Source organism: Pararge aegeria, chromosome 2 (genome assembly GCF_905163445.1).
Source record: "Pararge aegeria chromosome 2, ilParAegt1.1, whole genome shotgun sequence".
Taxonomy (NCBI): Eukaryota; Metazoa; Arthropoda; class Insecta; order Lepidoptera; family Nymphalidae; genus Pararge; species Pararge aegeria.
In genome coordinates, this window is record NC_053181.1 from 17765421 (window position 1) to 17784055 (window position 18635).

Here is an 18635-nt window from a genome sequence, read left to right on the forward strand (position 1 = left end):
TTAAATTTTAATAAATAAATAAATACATCTAAGTTCTTATTAAAGCGAATTTAAACCGGGAATAATATTACTTATATAAGCTACTAGGTAATATACAAAAGTTTTAATAAGGATCTAATATGTTATTTCTTGAATAAGGTAATAAAATCTTACCTATGAAATCGTAAACGGATTTCAATGAAATTTGGCATGCATGTAGCCTTTGACATGGCAAAGAACATAGGCTACATTTTATCCCGGGAAATAAGAAAGTTCCCGCGAAAAAAACCTTAATTCACGCGAACGAAGTCGAGGGTATTAGCTAGTAGCTCATATAACTGTAAAGAATGAAAGCGGCTGATAGTTTACAAGTTCTTAGTATAAAAGTAGCCCACGTAACTCTCCGACCTTCCAACAATCACAATGCCAAAACTCAAGTTGACTGGACACTTACTTAGGGCGTAAAAGATGGACAGATTAACAAACACACTTCGCATTTATAACATTAGTAGGGATTATAACGCGTAACAATAAAAAAACTAAAAAAAAAACTGACAACCCTGTCCAAATGAATCATTGCCGAGGCTCCAATTTCTTCAACGTATTTTCGTGCTACCGTACCAGACAATAATAAATTATTCCAAGTATTAAATAATGCATTATGAATGCACGTGAGCGTCTGAAGATGCTTCATTACCTTCATCCGAAATTTACATGTTAATTTCACACACTTTGCGTCGAGTGTTGATAAAATAGTATAACATACATTTATGGTTGGCTTAGGGCCCACGCACACATCTATAGCAGGGAGCATATAGCATAACTTGCTCTCCTTTTGAGAGCAAGTTATGCTAGAAGGAGGCGTCGGAGCGGTTGAGAGAGGACGATGTGGAATCTCGACCGATCCGTTGTAGGAGAATCGAGCGCAGGCATCTCGCTCATGAACGCCGCCTGCCCCCTTGAAGAAGCCCTCCGGGTGACAGATGCGGGGAATCCGTCACCCATTGGAGATAAGTCCTCGGGTTGGAAGGTGCACCCTGTGTTCCCCGTGCACCTTCGGCGATTTGTAGAGTCATAGGGTCTCAGAGGAGGGTCTGCCAAGGCGCCGCTAGCTGGGTCGCGGTTGTGTGCGAAACCGTTCCCGTGGGCCTGCCACCAGGCGACTTGTTGGACCACCGTGGGATTTTAGCTGGTACGAGTCCGATATAACCTATATGTGTCTCAGAGATAGGAGGTAGGAGGAGGAGGTAGGAGGAACGCATGGTAAACATGAGAATTTCCCCACGAAAAAAAAAAATGAAGGGGCCACGCACACATCGGCTTAGTGGGCCTAGTTAGCATCATCGACTACAGATCACGATTCCCGGTTCGTAACAAAATTGTATAGGTTCGAAAAATATATGGCCCTGCGATTATTGTGCGAATGATACAGCACGACATCGGCCGCGTTTTATAAATCTATTCTTTAATGACGCGTTTTATGGAAGTGTATATAGTTTTCTCTAGATTTGTCTTTCACGCGTTTGGTTGCTTTAAAGAAAACTCTACGTAGATATTAGTCTAGATATTGTATACGCCGTATTGTGCCTGTTTTCTAGCTTTCTGTACAATGAATATGCATTCGTACAATAAATTCTCAATAAGTTCAAAGTGTATATAAAACGTAAGCTTACAGAAAAAGCTTTTTATAATGTTAAGGATTACTTAAACGATAAAAAAGCTTGGGTGTGAATTGCTCATAGCTCAACATTAATTAGACTGTGAGATGGTGATAACAAAAAAAAATGTAACCGGCTAAGTTTGTTGTGAGCTTTTCTTAGCCAGGGCGCGTTTTAGGTTTAAGTTGGCGAACGAAGTTATCACCATCCCCTTACAATTATTTAAACATACATGTACGAACGCTTCATAAGTGCCTGTGATAGGCGTACATGAAAATAGAAATTTTTAATTTACATTTATTCCTTACCCATTACTGAATTTTTCTGTTAAGATATACCTAACTGTCAAAGAAATTGACATTGTCATTTCCCTGCCTCGTCATGATAGTATTTTGGGACAGGGTCCAGATTAACTATGCAAGGAACGAATCGTATTCACATGTAAGCCTATCCTAGGCACCTATGCAGCGATCATACATATATGTTACCATTATTGTGCGGTACCACTATATGGTACTAAGTGCATTCGTTTCCTTAAAAATAAAGCTATGACGGTTCCAAAAGCTTCCTGGTCCTGAGCAGAGCCAACAACAAACTGAGACGGGTGTTTTTTGTTATCACCATCTCACAGTCAACTGGAATCAATTGGAGATTATATACTTAGTCAATTGGATTTAGCTATGAAGATTACTAATATGTGACCACAGCTAGTCGTATCGATACAAACGCGTTTGTGCTTATGGACTTCTGCAAAGATTTACTAGCTGTTCCTGAATCGCGTCTTATTATCCTCTGCACGTAAAAATACACGCCCTATGCACTCTGCATGGGCTTTAACATATTAATTGAAAATACTAAGTAACCGACATTACCATGTCATTAAAAATATATTTTGACGGCCGATTAGCGCAGTGGGCAGCGATCCTGCTTTCTAAATCCAAGGCCGTGGGTTCGATTCCCACAACTGGAAAATGTTTGTGTGATAAAAAATGTTTTTCAGTGTCTGGGTGTTTATATCTATATTATAAGTTTTTATGAATATTATTCATAAAAATATTCATCAGTCATCTTAGCACCCATAACACAAGCTACGCTTACTTTTGGGCTAGATGGCGATGTGTGTATTGTCGTAGTATATTTATTTATTATTTATTATATGTATTAAATTCGGTTAGTTTAGAGAGTTGATAAAAGCATCCGACCATCCGCCATTAATATGTACCGTTTTAGCTTAAAATAATTCGACAATCGGCATGACCTAAATTAACACGTAGGTATGATAATTTCGCATAGCTACTCATTTATCATGTAGGCCTTAGCTCGGTAGGCACATACCTTAAATATCATTTCACACAAAAAACTACTCAAATTTTAAACATCTTAACCACTACCTAGGTCTAATGCAATCAACAACCCAAATGTCAATATACCTATTTATTTATTTATACTCTTTATATGTACCACATCAAGTTCAGAAAAACTAAAAAAGAACAGACACCTCAAGTACCTAGTAGGATACACAAAGCGGCCTTATCGCTAAGTAGCGTACTCTGCCAGGCAACTTTAGGATTAGGAAAACAAAAAGGAAAAACGAAAAATATATCCACATTAGAAACCCCGTATTTCGACCGAAATCCTACCTGAGCTTTAAGGACAAGGTATCCTATATGGCGCCACGTTCCATATACTTTTTTTACAACAGTCTAAATTCCTTACTCCTTACTCCCTTTCCCTTTACTGGGTAGGTACTGGACTCGTCAGTTTCGCGGTTAGATAGATTTGGGATAAGTTAAATCTTACAAAGGAATATAATTTGATTTTTTCTTGTAGATATTGTAAAGAGCAACAGAGAGTCAAATGTCTGGCCTGCTTCTTTTAATTAGAATCTGCATTAAGAAAGGGTAGTAGAAAAACAAGAAACAGACTTTTCAAATGAGCTTTAAAAGGAGATTTAATAACTCGGGTTCAGTGTAATGGATGGGTAAAAAGTTTTATTTTTAACCATTATTAGAAAATAATAACTATTTCAATCAACTTCCACTGCCGCAGATCAACTTTTGTTTGGAACTCCACCCTCAAAGTATCCATCGAATACTCTGCGAATCGCTTGTCTGCCAAACTGTACTATCATGGGCACTCCTGCCCAAAACGTCTCCACGTTTTTCAATGTTTATCTTCTCCCACAGTTTTATCCACTCTAAGCATGGCCGCACGGGAAATAAACCAAATAATATACGTGCAATGTAAAACGAGGGTTTTGACCTTTAACCTGTTGCCGTGCTTTGGCAGGTGGACAAGTGAATTGTATCCCTTGTCAGTGGATATAATAGGGTTCGATAATCGATACCTATATGAACTTACGTAGATCAAGCGAATCCCTTCTTGCCAAATTTAAAGAAATAGGTATTCTTATATAGCAGGTAGGTAGCTTCGCAATATATTAATAATATAATCTTTATTAGAAAAAACATTCGTAATTATAAACAAAAAGTCGATCAAATTACTTGAAACGGATATAAATTAGTGATATCTGCATATGGTCTAAGAAAAGTATTGAAATCTTTTGTGGGGATTGGTATAATAACATGATACCGAAAGTAATATTACAGCTACGATTTTTATTTAATTTTTGACTAACTGGCTATCTGTCTGTCTGTTTGTCTGTCTGGGCATCACATGAAATGAAAACTACTGAACAGAATTAAATAAAATTTGGTATAGTTGTAGCTGATATTCCGGGTCAACATATAGGATACTTTTTATCCTGATAAACATGGGATGAAATATTTTATCAATATTACTTCATACCTCCGTTAAATTTGAATCCATTGTAATACTTCTTTTTTTTATTTGAAATACTATTAAGCATGTATTGTCTAATTTTAATTTGATAAATGTTGTCGGACATAACTCTTCACAAATAACAGCACATCGCAAAGCATATGGGACAACGATCGATTGCATGCGTACCATCTTTATATCCCGGAAGAGCAAACAGCTCCTTTTTTCCGCATTTGTCTTTCAAAATCCGCGCAACGGAGTTTTAAATTAACGTGGTTTTTTTTATATAGGCATAGTTGAAATATTATCAAGCTTTTAAGTTTGTTTGGTTGAACGCGCTATTCTCAGAAAATGCTGTTTCGATTTAGTTTTTTTTTTTGATTGGTAGTATCAATTAAGGCTGTATAACATAACGCTACGACAAAATATATCATTTTTGAAAGATTGCGATGCGTGCGATGCGTGAACGGTAAACGTTACGCCAAATGACGGAATAAGTATTAAGTATATCGGAACTATTTCTTTAAAGTTCTATAAAACAGTCCGCGACAACATACGACTATTTTTTAAAGTTGACTCTTTCGCGGACGAAGTCGCGCGGGTCCGCTAGTTAAACTACAAAATGATGTTCGAAAAGAGCAATCTGCTGAGTTTCTTGCCGGCTCTTCTCGGTAGAATCTGCCTTCCGAACTGGTGGGAGAGTCACTACAAACAGACTGACTTGACGTTTCAAAAGTGCTCATAAACTAGTCCTACTTAAAATAAATGAATTTTGAATTTTTTTTTGAGTATAATGTTATAAATTACACCATACAAATTCTCCTGCTTTTCGCGCAAATGAAGCTTAATTTTCATAATATACTTATAATGGGATTACGAACTAACACCTGCTTCTATCCAATATTTGAAATGGAAGAAAATTAAACGTTATACTCAACTTTCATAATAATCTCCTATTTCAATTAACGGATCCATGGTTTTTTATAGTAATTATTGGCGGACTAAACAGATGGCGAACCTGATGGTGAGTGGAAAACCATCGCCTAGACACAGAGCAACATTAGCAGGGTATGCAAGGAGCACGGCCTTCAACAGCCGCCCTTTGTCCATCGATCTGAGGCGTAAGTTTTATGTTTATAATTAAACCGGCAACCACGCCCTTCAGACCGGGACACAACGATGCTGCTTAGCGGCAGTATAAAGCATGGTGGTAGAACTTCCCCAAACGAACTCTGACACAAAAAGAACTACTACAAAAAATTATGAAAACACTTCCCTACGAGAAACTTGCGGAAGACTTAGGTACAGCTAATATCGAATTCCAATAGCTGGAATAACATAACAGGTCTCTATTTAAAGCTAATAAGATCATAAGATGTGCTAAGGCTATCTGCTGAACACATGACAAATATTGCGTTGAATGTTAGCATAAGGGGATACGCGCAAAATGCTATGCATTCCGTGGCGCGCGCTCAATTCGTCCTTCTAATTTTGTCCACATAAGCTTAGAAATTCCATTATGCTCTGTTCACATTGGTGGTATTGCTATTTGTAGATACCTCAGTAGGTAAAGTTTATAAAAATATAAGCTACCAAATTTAAGAATACATTCGACTTTAGTAATCTCAAAATATAATTATTGAGCATTCTAAGTTTTTAATTAAGCTACAAAAATCTACTGATTTATTTGATGGTTTACAACGTAAACTTAATCGTAAACCGAATTATATTCTCAAAGATGTGAGTCAATATTTTTAAGCAACATTTCTTTTTTTAAAGCTATGTTTTTGAGTTTTTGTTGATTTTTAGTTTCAGATAAAGTTGAAGTAGTCAACTTATAAATAGTGTTGACCAACTGACCTCTCTTATTGCGTTATAAGAAATGTCAGTTGTGTTCACAAAGTAAAATCTTCTCATGGTTTGTTCTACGGTTATCGAAATCATGGTTAGGATCGTTTATAAGTAGGTATTTGTGAAATAATTGAATTAAAGTTATGTGGCAATATATAATAAATTAAATATAAACATGTCTATGTGCTCCATCGTCTTAATTGCAATAGACAAAACTAGATTTACAGACATAAGTATCTACACTGATGATTCAATATTTCCATACCTAGGTATTCCGAGTATAAAGATTAAAATAATGCACAGGTGGAAAATATAAAAATAAACTTCTTACGCGTGTGTCTGTTACTCTTAAACATCATAATATAAGGTAAAGATGTCTTAGAACAAAATCGTTAGATAGGGAATTTTCAAAGGACTGTATCGTTGAATTGTGGTATATTTATGCTTGAAAACAAGTATATGCCATATTTAGGACCTTAAATTAGTTCTTGTTGCAGTTCAATTCACAAGTTAAGTAATTTCGTACCATATTATACTTGTAGTACACGTTACTTATATAAACAAAACACTGTTAAGGTAGAGGCATAAATCTTTGGTATAGTGTTAAAAACTATTTTTTTACCGATTACCAATCAAATGATGATTGTAACTTTAATAATTATTGTGAAAGTGCTGATGGTAAAACATAAAAAAGTGTCTGCTAAGTTTGCTCTGTGGCATCTTCTGGGTTATCTGCCTTCCGAACCGGTGATAAAGTCACTGTAATCAGACAGATGACATTTCAAAAGTGCTTAATATTAGGCCAACTTGATTTAAATGACTTTTTTAATTTTTAAATCCAATGAATTCGGTACTTATCAAATAATTAAGAAGACAAAGAAACGTCACTTCATACCATTTAGCAGTTGATTAATTTACCTCTAATGTTCTATACGCTTACCATAAAATGAAAAATGGGAGAGAGGTTTGTGAGCTACCAACATTCTGCGAGTGTAAAGTAAAAAGTGCGCGGGGCGTTTTCACTGTTTTTGGACAAAATGCACTGCATACAATAATGGCCAAATGAAGATTCTGTAAGTTCTTAATACTGAATTAACTACTACTCATTTATGTTTTCTTAAATAATATCCATTATTTATTTTATCCCAAAATTTTAAAAAATATATGAGAACAGGAACTTCCAATTCTCGCTAGCGGTAACTTTGATAACTTTTTTATTCTTTCGAAATAGTTTTACTGAATCGTGCAAAGCGGCCACCTATTTATCCCGACAAGGTCAGGATAACCTCAGGATTGGCCTCATTTAGCAGCATTCGGCACCTAAAAACTTATTTCATCGATCATGCCAGTGAAAATGCGCCCTAACCCATCTAGCAATGGTAGCAGCTGGCACATACCACGCAGACTGGGATTCTCAATCCATACTTTAAACTTTGAATTAAACGAGGTTATTTTTGGCTTTAATCGAAGCGAGAAGAGAAAATATAATGATTCGTACGATTCGTAAAAGAAGTAAAATTTCCGACGTAGTTCGTCCTTACCCACTGTAAATTAATAGAGCAAAGTTTATTGTTGCAACTTGCGAAGCCAAATACTTTGTAACAATCGGCAGGGCATTCAATATCTCTGAGAAACGACCTTCAGAACCCAAAGTATGGACGTTGGGATTTCAAGGTTGTACCTCGAAAAGCGACGACGCCGGAAAGCGTAGTATTGTAGAACCTCCACTCGCTTCACCATGATGTTGAGTTATGACTGGATGATGATGTTGAGTTTGACTGAGAGCATAAAAGACTCAATATATCTGGGAGATTAATTAATATCATTCATTCAGCACATGTATCGTTCGTATAGTAGTTTTTGAAACATAATTTTAAGAATACTATAAAAGATATAAACATAATTTTAAAATAGCATTGTGTTATTTCCGTAAAATGCTAAACCATTGATTTTTCAGCGCGGTTTCCTACGGTCTGCGTCCCCGTGCGAATATAAAAAGATTCAAATAACTGTGGATTAAATAAAGGTGTTTTAATTTTTTTTTATTTAAGCTTGTCATTAGTATGATGAAAATTTAAAGCATAGTAGTAGATAGGTAGGTAGGTTCCTACTGAAAAACGGTCGGTATGTCGATTATAATATAAGTCAGTTTTTTCAATATTGAAGGAAAAAAGTTTTTGTAATGCATTCATATTTTTATCATGATTTTTATGAAGCGTCTAAACTAAAACCTAAATAGAAATAATCTGGTTCGATACTAGTTTTAAAAACTTAATTGAATTTTCAAGGCCTATAATGTCACATAGCCATTATTGTAATTTGTAGCCTAGTGTAGGTAGGAATCTACTTCGTAGTTTCAGTTAGTCAACCTGAAAATATTTGCTGATCTAAACGATATTGGGTGTTTTACATCAACTTGAACGATTATAAGTACGATACTGCGAAACTTTGTCGTAAAACCTCTCGAGTTCCCAGCGCAAAACGGTCGCGATTACGCGTCTCATCGGCCTACATTCCGTTCGCGACGCTCCGTTCTCCGCCCAGTTTGAATTTGGCGCGTCGACTGTAGCGGTCAACCCGCGCGCGCGCTCCAATGCCAGGCGCCAGGCAGTCAAAGAAACAGCTTTAAACTTTTGCTCGTGTTATTTACTTTTTGTTTGTTTTGGTGCGGCAGACAGACTTGTTTTTTTAAATGAATAATGAAAAACTATATCTGTTGAAGTGACAAGTGAACTATTATTAAATGAACAAAATTAAAACAAATGTCTTTATCTCCTTGGTATGTGTGTTGTGATTTTTTTTTTGTTATCAAGTCGCGGACCGCGGCTATCGTACGCTGTGCGAACTTTTAATAAGCTTACTTCCTTTGTTTAGGAACGGCGACGCCTACACTGATGATTGTGTGAACAGTAGCTTATCGTACTAGCATAGTACTGGCGTAAACAAAATATTCGCAATGGCAGACAAAAAAATAAACCTCGAAGGTGTTCCACTAAACTCGGCAGGTGCGGCGAATATTTATTTAAATACTGGCAAAAATAAAGTAAACGATCGTGATGGGACTGTTATTCATCTGAACACAGGTGATTTTCTGCTTATTTTTTTAATATTATTACTCCACATAAAGTTGTAAAAACTATTAACTACGCCCGTTATTAATGATATCTGCAGAATATACAGATACCTACCTACTTATTTTAAACAAAAGCCTGTCAAAATTTAATTAGTTATGAGATTAAAATTCTATATGATATTTATCTGTTACTGATCTGAGATTGGCTTGTAGATACGTTATTAATTTCGGGCTTTTTAAAAAACTTTTATTTATTTATTTTTTTCGTATTTTAGAGAAACCTGCCGACGTCGGAGTTCATATAAATACAACGTTGTCCATCGCGTCTTCCAAGAAAATTAAACTTCTATTTATATTGAACTTTTTACTGAGTGTAATTTGTATGATTATTAGTTGCTCGATAGCATTTTATTACTGGAATGAGATGTCATCTATGAAAAGGCAGTTTGATATTATTAGAGAACAAATTCTCATACAGAATATAAAAGAAGGAGTCCTTAACCAGGATAAAGCAATACAAAGCCCCCTAGTATCCAATTTTAAACCCAACTTTAAGGGTGTGGAGGTACGAGAAGGCAGGGACTTTATCAGAAATGAAATACCTCCAAAAAGATACTATGTTGAAGACCTTGGTGAAGATATGTTACTTGTAGACTCCAGCAAAAAGAATCCTAGTCAAGCAAAAGTGCCTACGTACGACTTACCGTTATTCCAAAAAGGTACAATACACAGAATTCTCTACTACTTATAAAATTGTACATACACTCGTGTAGTATATTAATTAATTTTTCTAATTCTATTGCAGAACCTGCGGTCATTCACTTTAATGGTGCTATACAAGAACTGAACATTGGGACACAATGTAAGTTATTTACTCGCATACTTTTTTTAACTGTTGAGTATGGTGAAGTTCTCTTATGGCCTTTTAGCTAGACAATACAAGGAAATGTCATCCTTGCTGGATGGTAATTAAATGGGTATTTAGCTTTTCTAAATTGTCTCACAGCTGGTTTAAGGAAAGTTCTGTGCTTCCTATCACCATACCTATGCAAAATTGGCATATTAGAAACATAAACTTAGGAAACCCTTAGGAACCTTCTGTATAACCCAACAAATAAAAGCTTCAGGTCTTTTGGTGAGATATTTATACTGCATAAGCAGTAGTAAAAAGTGTTACATTTCTAATAAAAGGTATTGTTTTAATTAAAGTAAAGTATAAATTACTTTATTTGAGAGATGATGGATGATGGGGCTCAAAAGTCCATGTTGATTAGACCCAAAAAATTACAGAAGATAAAAACTTAGAAAGCTCTTACTATAGGATGAAATCACAGCATAAGAAAGTAGACATTTAAAAAATATTTTTCGGTTAACGGATTGCTCTACATTCTAATTTTAAATATACCTAAATTCTAAATGTACCTACAATGAATTGTAATAATTTAATTTATATTGAACAGCAAAGCAAAGGAAATTATCAAAAAAAATAAGTACTCATATATTTTCAATGTTCAGAGCTTATGTTATTATAAATACAATTTAAAACAACTACCCAAGTATAGCTGTTAGTATGATAATAATTTATGCTGCATACCACAGGATGTGTGTGTGAAGCCTTTATATTTGCATTCTCTACATACATGAATCAACATACAAACATAACAGAATATCCTACTTTATTAAACAACAGCTTAGAGTTAAATTTGCAATAACAAATGCAAATAGCTTACTTAGTACAGTCTCATAGAAAACGTTTAACAAAATATTCATACACATGAATCAACATACAAATGTTAAAGAATATCCTACTTTATTATCGAGTGCGTAAAGTTAAATTAGCAATATTAGATTCAGGTGGTTTACTGAGTACAGTCTCATAGAAAACACAATGAAATATTCAATGTCATGAATCAACTCTATTTAAAATTACAGAAAATACTACTTTATTAAGAAAACCATAGAGTGCTATTTCCAATAACAATTAATATAGCTTACTTACAGTCTTATAGAAAACCTTAGAATTATAAAATATGGCTGTAGGGATAGGTAATTAATCACACTGAGCAATTAAACTTCAGACAGTGTTACTTTATTCCTTTTTCATTCATTCATTGTTAGGGTACACCAGTATGTCAGGTCCTTTATCAATTGTTCTTAACTATAGCCGATCTATGTACACTAATTTATCATACGACAAATAAATATAACAACTGAGTTGGGTAGTCTAGATCGTTGCGGTGAAAATATTAATTATATCATTATTTTTTATAACGTAATCAATACAATATTTTATTACAAACATAACTAGTTGACATGTTTTTTTTTACCGGTTTTAAAAAAAATCCACCAAAACAATACCATAGGTACACGGCGCGTTACTTATAACGAGTTCCGAGTTTGAAGATGAAAGTCAGTATAATTTGATATTGTTAAACCAGTTTAATTTTATTATAATATCGTCGCTTCAAGTACTTAAATAATACAAAATAGTCAGTTTTAGGTGATAAAAATTAACATCTATCTTATGATTTAATGAGATAACTTGACATATCTTATGTTAAACCTGTCTTATAGGTATAATGTTAACAATACAGGTTTCTCTTAGCAATAGTGATGAGCTTCTTCTTATTTTTTATTTTGCACAATATGGATTACACATAACATATATTCAGTAACTAATCAAATCACAATATAATTTTTTTATTGCGCTAGACTAAGCCTTAGTACATGATTTGCTCGCTCACAATCGAAGAGTCGTTTTCGAGTATTATACTCTGTATCGTCAAAGTAAAATGGACCTAATATCAACTTGGTTAGAGTCGCAAATCCTGTACTTCTGATTTTTATTTTACAAATAGACCGAGCTTAAGAATTGTAACCAATTTTGAGCTTTAAGTCAGTGCAAATAAGATAAATTCCATGCTCTAAACAGACTCCTCGATTGTGAGCGAGTAAATCTTGTACTCAGGCTACTCTTTACGTGACGCGACCTTAAACTAACAGCACTTTATGATATCATTTGAAGTGCAAAACCGTAAGTCTAACGTAGTGATTAACACTAACTGAAGTATGAAAACAAAGCATCTAAAGCAACATGTCCTTAATAACTTCGTTTTAATCAACACTTAAAAGTAATCAGATATCTCACCAAAGAAAGCAATTAATAGCTTGCGCAATTTATATCATGGCACTACAGGATGTTGTTTGAGGAGCGAAAACTTCAAGTTATTGGACACAGCAAATCCGTAAACTTTATTTGTTCTTCTTAGCTAAATCTCTAGATAAACAATCTGTAGCTCCGCAAAAATAACCCGAAACCGTTAATTTAAACAAACATAACTTTCAACTTCATAATATTTACCAAAGTATGAAATGTCAACAATTTTAATGAAATCATAATATATTGTTTTTATAAAAAATCAAGTTCTCAAGTAGTTCATGTCGTATGTCTTAAAGAGTTAGATAAAAGATGGAAAAAGTTTGCTTCAAAAATAAAAGTATTGATAGCTAAGAGTATAATATATATGTCAGAGAATTTTAACTTTTCCATTAAAAGGTAATTAGGTGAAAGGGTGTGTTAGGTTAGGTTAGATTAAGGGTAGATTACCGGTTAAAACCGGTACCGGTTTTTGTAACATATTCTATACTTGATTAAGATATTAAATAAATACTGTTTTTCTGTTGCAATATTTAAAATGGTGCCAATAGTTATTCAGGTCAATTTTTCTATTTCTAATTACGTTATCAAACACTCCCACGATAACACTCTGTATAGTGCTAACAAGTAAAGATACAGTTAAATAATATAAGTGGTAGTTAATAGGTTAGTTTATGCATACAAGTGGATCATCAGAAAATGTTAAAATAATGGTAAATGGTCTGATATCTGATAACTTCATTTTTCTGGTGTTGCATGCCTCATAAGCGAAGCGTTGGAGTTACCCACTCCAGTTAATGTCAGTTTACTCACACCGAGTGATTCTCCAACTTAAAATGTCACTTTTTTTATTCTTTATTGCGTTTAAAAGTGAATATAAATAGACAAATGTTGAGAAAAAACACTATTTTTAACACTCATGATATTTTTAAACCTCCTTTTATTATTTAAACTAATTAATTTTTTTTTTAAAAAGTTCTGTCTTGGACGACCGTGTGTCTGTATGTGCGGATCCCGTATCTTGTGGTCACGATAACGAGCGAAATACTTCCCTTATCGAGTTGGTTTTTTTTTTATAGGCTTCAGTATTTTGAGGAATTAGAAGCCTATTACTTTTCACGGTATGATTAAATGTAGTTTAATTATTATTTACAAATAATCTCAATTTTATTGTAATGAATGAGGTTATGAGGTTACGCTTTTACAACATAATTCCTAAGGAAATTCTTGACCTACCAATGCATACAATTAAAATATGTGTAAAAAAGGCATCTAGTACAACGAGGTTACTACACATTTGATGAATTCCTCAATGACAAGGTAGAATGGAAGCAGCCAGCCTCGCTCTCATCTCCCGCAAGATAGCAAAATGATTGTAAATGTTGATGTTGGAAAAGAGCAACTACTGAGTTTCTTGCCGGCTCTTCTCGGTAAAATCTGCTTTCCGAACCGGTGGTAGAGTCACACAAACATACATACTTGACGTTTCAAAAGTGCTTATAAAGTAGGCCTACTTGAAATAAATGAATTTGAATTTGAATATGAGGCGTGCACTTTTGGATTTTCCAACTTTGTAGTATCTCTATTCGAGCATTTAAACTTTAAACATTTTCGGCCCACAAGTACCACCAATATATTCATAAGTAGGTACAATTGGCTCACAATTACCGATGCAGCATCCTACCTATCACAGCATCCGTTTATCTTATGGGGAATCCTGACTAATGACATTCCGTTCAATGCGACCGGATATCAGCTGATGCTTGCATATTATTATTTATTATGTAACATTTATATCTTACGCTGGTAGGATTGTGTTTACGCTTTGGCTACGTTCTGAGGGCCGGGGATTCCTGAAGTTAAACAGTCATTATTATCAACTCATTGCCGACCCTCTACAGAGCACGGGTCTATTCTCAAAATGGCTTTCGCTGGCCAAGTGCGCCATTGGTGGACTTCACACGCCTTTGAGAACATTATGGAGAACTCTCAGGCATGCAGGTTTCCTCAATATGTTTTCCTTCAACCGTTGCAGCAAGTAATATTTTAAAACTTAGAACGCACATTTCTCGTATAAGTATATGATTAGTTAGATATAACGACTAGTAAAAAAACTACTAGTACTACCTGTTTTACGCGATGTTAGTTAGAGGTGCGTGCCAGAGGTGGTTCAGTGGCGAGCACTTCATACATGCACATAAGCACTGCCTACCCTAAAACTTTTGTATGACTCATAAATGCGAAGGATGTTTCCATTGTATGGCATGTTCATTCTTTATGGTACAGTCGGGAAGCTGAAGAGTAGGTAAATATAGTTCACATCCATCATTCACAGTCTATTAATGTTATATTGCTGCATTTCATAGAGAGAGGAGTTAGAGCGTTGACCCACCACCCAGCTTCAACACTACTTTTTTTATTCCACTACAAGTTAAAGTCAAGTCAAAAATATCTTTATACAAGTAGGCCCATAACTTTTGATGGATACATTACATGGAAGTACACGGTAGTGAGTTAGACCTTGACTGCGATCTCACCTGCAGGAAAATGGCGATGCAGTCAAAGATGGTGAGGGTCTAACCTGTTAGGTTTATATTAAATCTATATCCACTAATCTGTTTCTACGCGATATCGTACCGGAACGCTATATCGCTTAGCGCGTCTTTAATAGTACCACCCGGTAACTCGTCACGGCCTCCCACCAAATCAGAGCAGAGAAAATTCAGAAATTATGAATTCCCGGATGGAATCCGGGGCCTCCGATTTAAAGCCACAGCGCTTACGGTTGCGCTCCGGTCTTCTCATTAAACTTAGGACGAATTATATTTCATTCATCCTACGACTCGTTTAATTTGGTCTGTACACCAGTCCAGCTTCTTCCGATCACCGTTAGTAGTCACTACAAACAAACGAGACTTGACGTTTCAAAAGTGCTTATAGAGTAAGCCAACTTAAAATAAAAGAATTTTGAATTTTTGAATTTAGTTGAGGTCCTTACGTCTGGTGACCCAAGAGCTGGCGCTTATTTAGCCCAATGGCTAAGTCTAGCTATTCAAAGGGTTAATAGCGCCAGCATTTTGGGTACCATACCCATAAGTGAACATTTAGACGGCTTATATTTATTGTAAATATTAAGTTTAGTTTGTAATTATTATTAAATAATTATATATATTTTGTTGAGGTCTACCTATAATATTTTTCAGGATGGAATCACCATTCCAGAAGCTTCTTTTTCTCTTTTACTTATATGCCATTTTCTTTGTTACAGCCATAATTGGTCCTTGGGTGCGCGACACCGAAGTATCGTCGAAGGACAGCGAATCAAAAATAGAGCTGAACCCTAATTACTTCACCATCAAAGAGAGTGGACTGTACTTCATTTACGCACAAGTAAGTTTTTTTGCTGGCATTATTAACCTCACCCCTCTGCGGGTGTCGTACGACTAAGGAAATATAACGAAGGACGGGCAGCATTCATGTATGTTATTCATATATATTCATGGTTAGAGCAATATTTCACTTATCGTTTACGTAATCCTATATAAGTTCGTAAGTAAGTCTCTCAATAAGTTCAAAGTTTATATAAAACATAAGCTTATAGAAAAATCCTATTAAAATAGTAAGGGTTACATATATGATAAAAAAGCTTGGGTATGAATTGCTCTTACTTCATAGCTCAACATTAACTAGACTGTGAGTTGGTGATAACAAAAAAAAACCTGGCTAAGTTTGTTGTAGGCTCTTCTTAGACCAGGGCGCGTATGGAACCCTCCTAGCTTTAGTTATAAGTTAACGAATGCAGTTATCACCATCACAAACATTAGTGTAACATTTTAAATGTATGAACGCTTCATAAGTGCCTGTAATAAGGTCTACATTTTTTATAAATAATATACATAAATACTTAGAATATACATATAAACACCCAGACACTTAAAAACATTCATGTTCATCACACAAACATTTTCCAGTAGTGGGAATCGAACCCGCGGCTTTCGACTCAGAAAGCAGAGTCGCAAACTACGCCAATCGGCCGTCAAAGATATATATCGTATAGATTAACACTGTAAACACTTATGTGTATTATATTCATCAAATTATTGATCAGCCATATTAGTACCCATAACACACGCTACGCTTACTTTGGGGCTAGATGGTGATGTTTTGTACTGTCGTAGTATATTTATTTATTTATTATTTATTGGTACTAAAATGGTTAATCCGTTCAGGAGCTAAGATGTTACAGATACACAAACACACACAGACACGCCAAACTTATAGCACCCCGTCGTGTTTGCGTTGGGGGTTAAAAATTACCCTAATTTCAATCAATAGCTTTGAGTGTGTTGATTCCATTCTGCGTTCATTATTTCAAACAAAAACCACCTTGCAGACACATCCAAACCATTTCTACAAGTCCCCTTAACATTATAGATTTTTTTTTTCTTTTATGGTAACGAGAAACCCTCTCGAACGCAAAAAATCTTTAATAATTAAAATTAAAATTAATTAATTAATATTACATTGTGTGACTGTGTGTTGCATGTCGCGTGACGGTCGGCTGCGGAGTAGGGATAAAGTGACAGGCGCGCTCGACAGAGCAGCCGTGGAAAAAATGGCGGCGCCTATAGTTCGCATCAGCTGACCGTGAAGTGACTAGACAGATATAGACTATTATCACTCGTGAAATATTTTTTACATTTATTTAAAAATTAAAAAATTAAAATTAACTTTCAGGTAGTCTACCTGACCCACGCGCCGAACTGCTACTTCATTTGGGCACGCCAGCCGGGCAAGGAGCCCCGCCTGGTGACCACGTGCGCCACCGGAGACGACTCGAGCAATCGCCCCCACAGCAAAGCCCAGATCTCCTGCTCGGTGCACACTATAACCCGACTACTGAAGGGAGACACTGTGAACATGTCCCAGCGGGAACAAAACAGGACACTGTGGCTCCGACCGGGTTATAGTTACTTCGGCTTTATCAAACTTAGTTCCTAATACGGCTGTGATAGTTATAATGAACTGATAAAAAAGCCGGGACGAGGCCCACACACTCAGGGGATGCAATATTACAGTACGTTTCTGTGTTTACTTTACCGCAATCGTATACAGTGGTAACTATAAGCACGGCCGAAGCCTGCTACCAGACTAATGCCCGTTTTCACTCATATAACCTAACTTGTCTATGGTACTTGCCGCAAGTTGTCGTAATTTGTGTTGTGTGAATTATCATATTTTTCATATAGATTTAAGACTATTAAAAAGAAACAATTTTTTTATTTTTTTCATCCGTCAAGTGTCATTTTATGAGCCCTAACTATCGGTGTCGTAATTTTAGACTGCGCCTAACATCATATAACAGTTTGGTGAAACGTCGTTTTCTCTAGAAACATTAGGCGTCCGATTTAGGCGATTCCTAGGTTGAAAACGGGCATTAATTAACTAACTTAGTTTGACGACTTCTCCTAGGCTGGTAGATAATTGTATTAGTAGGAGAGCTTCACGTTGCAGAGGTCGTCCAGGAAAGTACTACCGCATCGCTTATTTCTGCCGCTTAGCAGCATTGTGTGTACGGGAGCTAAAGTGATACGCTCGACCGCAATTATAGGAAGATCTTCCTCCGAGCGGGTGTTAAATGAATGAATATACTTTTATTTTACACCACATAAACATATACTAAAATTATAAATACAAAGTAAACAATTTTTCGGAGACAGGTCCGACATTCATCTTCGGAAGTTATATGGTCATTATTTGTGAAAACATCGATAGCGCGATGCAGGATCTTTGTGGCGCCATCTAGTTAGGTAATGTGGAGAAAGCCACACTGCGCGTGGTTGGTTCAAGTCACTGTAGATATAAGGGGAATCCCCGACAGTACGGTAATGGCCAATGAAATTCACTAGTTGCTATATGATAGGCGTTCGATTTGCAAATATGCACTCTGAGAAGGTACTCAGAGTGCCTAAGGTACTTAGTATTTGCAAATCGACCAATAAAATGCGACTTATAACGGCTTGCGTTCATAAAGACGACACGTGTAAAATCGTATTGCTTTGTTGTGTTATTTATTTCTGTCGGAAATCGGGCGGGCCTCAGCATAAGAACAATTTCTTTTTTTGTCAAAGATTGT

The 18635-nt window shown here is 35.6% G+C and overlaps 1 protein-coding gene across 1 annotated transcript; it reads left to right on the forward strand.

The window, feature by feature from the left end:
- Positions 1-8750: 8750 nt before the first annotated feature.
- Positions 8751-18104, forward strand: LOC120635044. The gene is made up of 6 exons (XM_039905952.1): positions 8751-9048; positions 9144-9352; positions 9618-10061; positions 10148-10204; positions 15768-15889; positions 17237-18104. Exons 2-6 carry the CDS (start codon positions 9226-9228, stop codon positions 17498-17500), a joined length of 1014 nt encoding a protein of 337 aa, XP_039761886.1. The 5' UTR covers positions 8751-9048; positions 9144-9225; the 3' UTR covers positions 17501-18104.
- Positions 18105-18635: the final 531 nt, after the last annotated feature.

Bases quoted from the DNA above. Each gene is read 5' to 3' on its own strand.
- LOC120635044 (XM_039905952.1), top strand. From the start codon at position 9,226: ATGGCAGACAAAAAAATAAACCTCGAAGGTGTTCCACTAAACTCGGCA. The intron at 9,353-9,617 runs GTGATTTTCTGC...TTCGTATTTTAG, and splicing joins TGTTATTCATCTGAACACAG to AGAAACCTGCCGACGTCGGA. The intron at 10,205-15,767 runs GTAAGTTATTTA...TCTTTGTTACAG, and splicing joins ACTGAACATTGGGACACAAT to CCATAATTGGTCCTTGGGTG.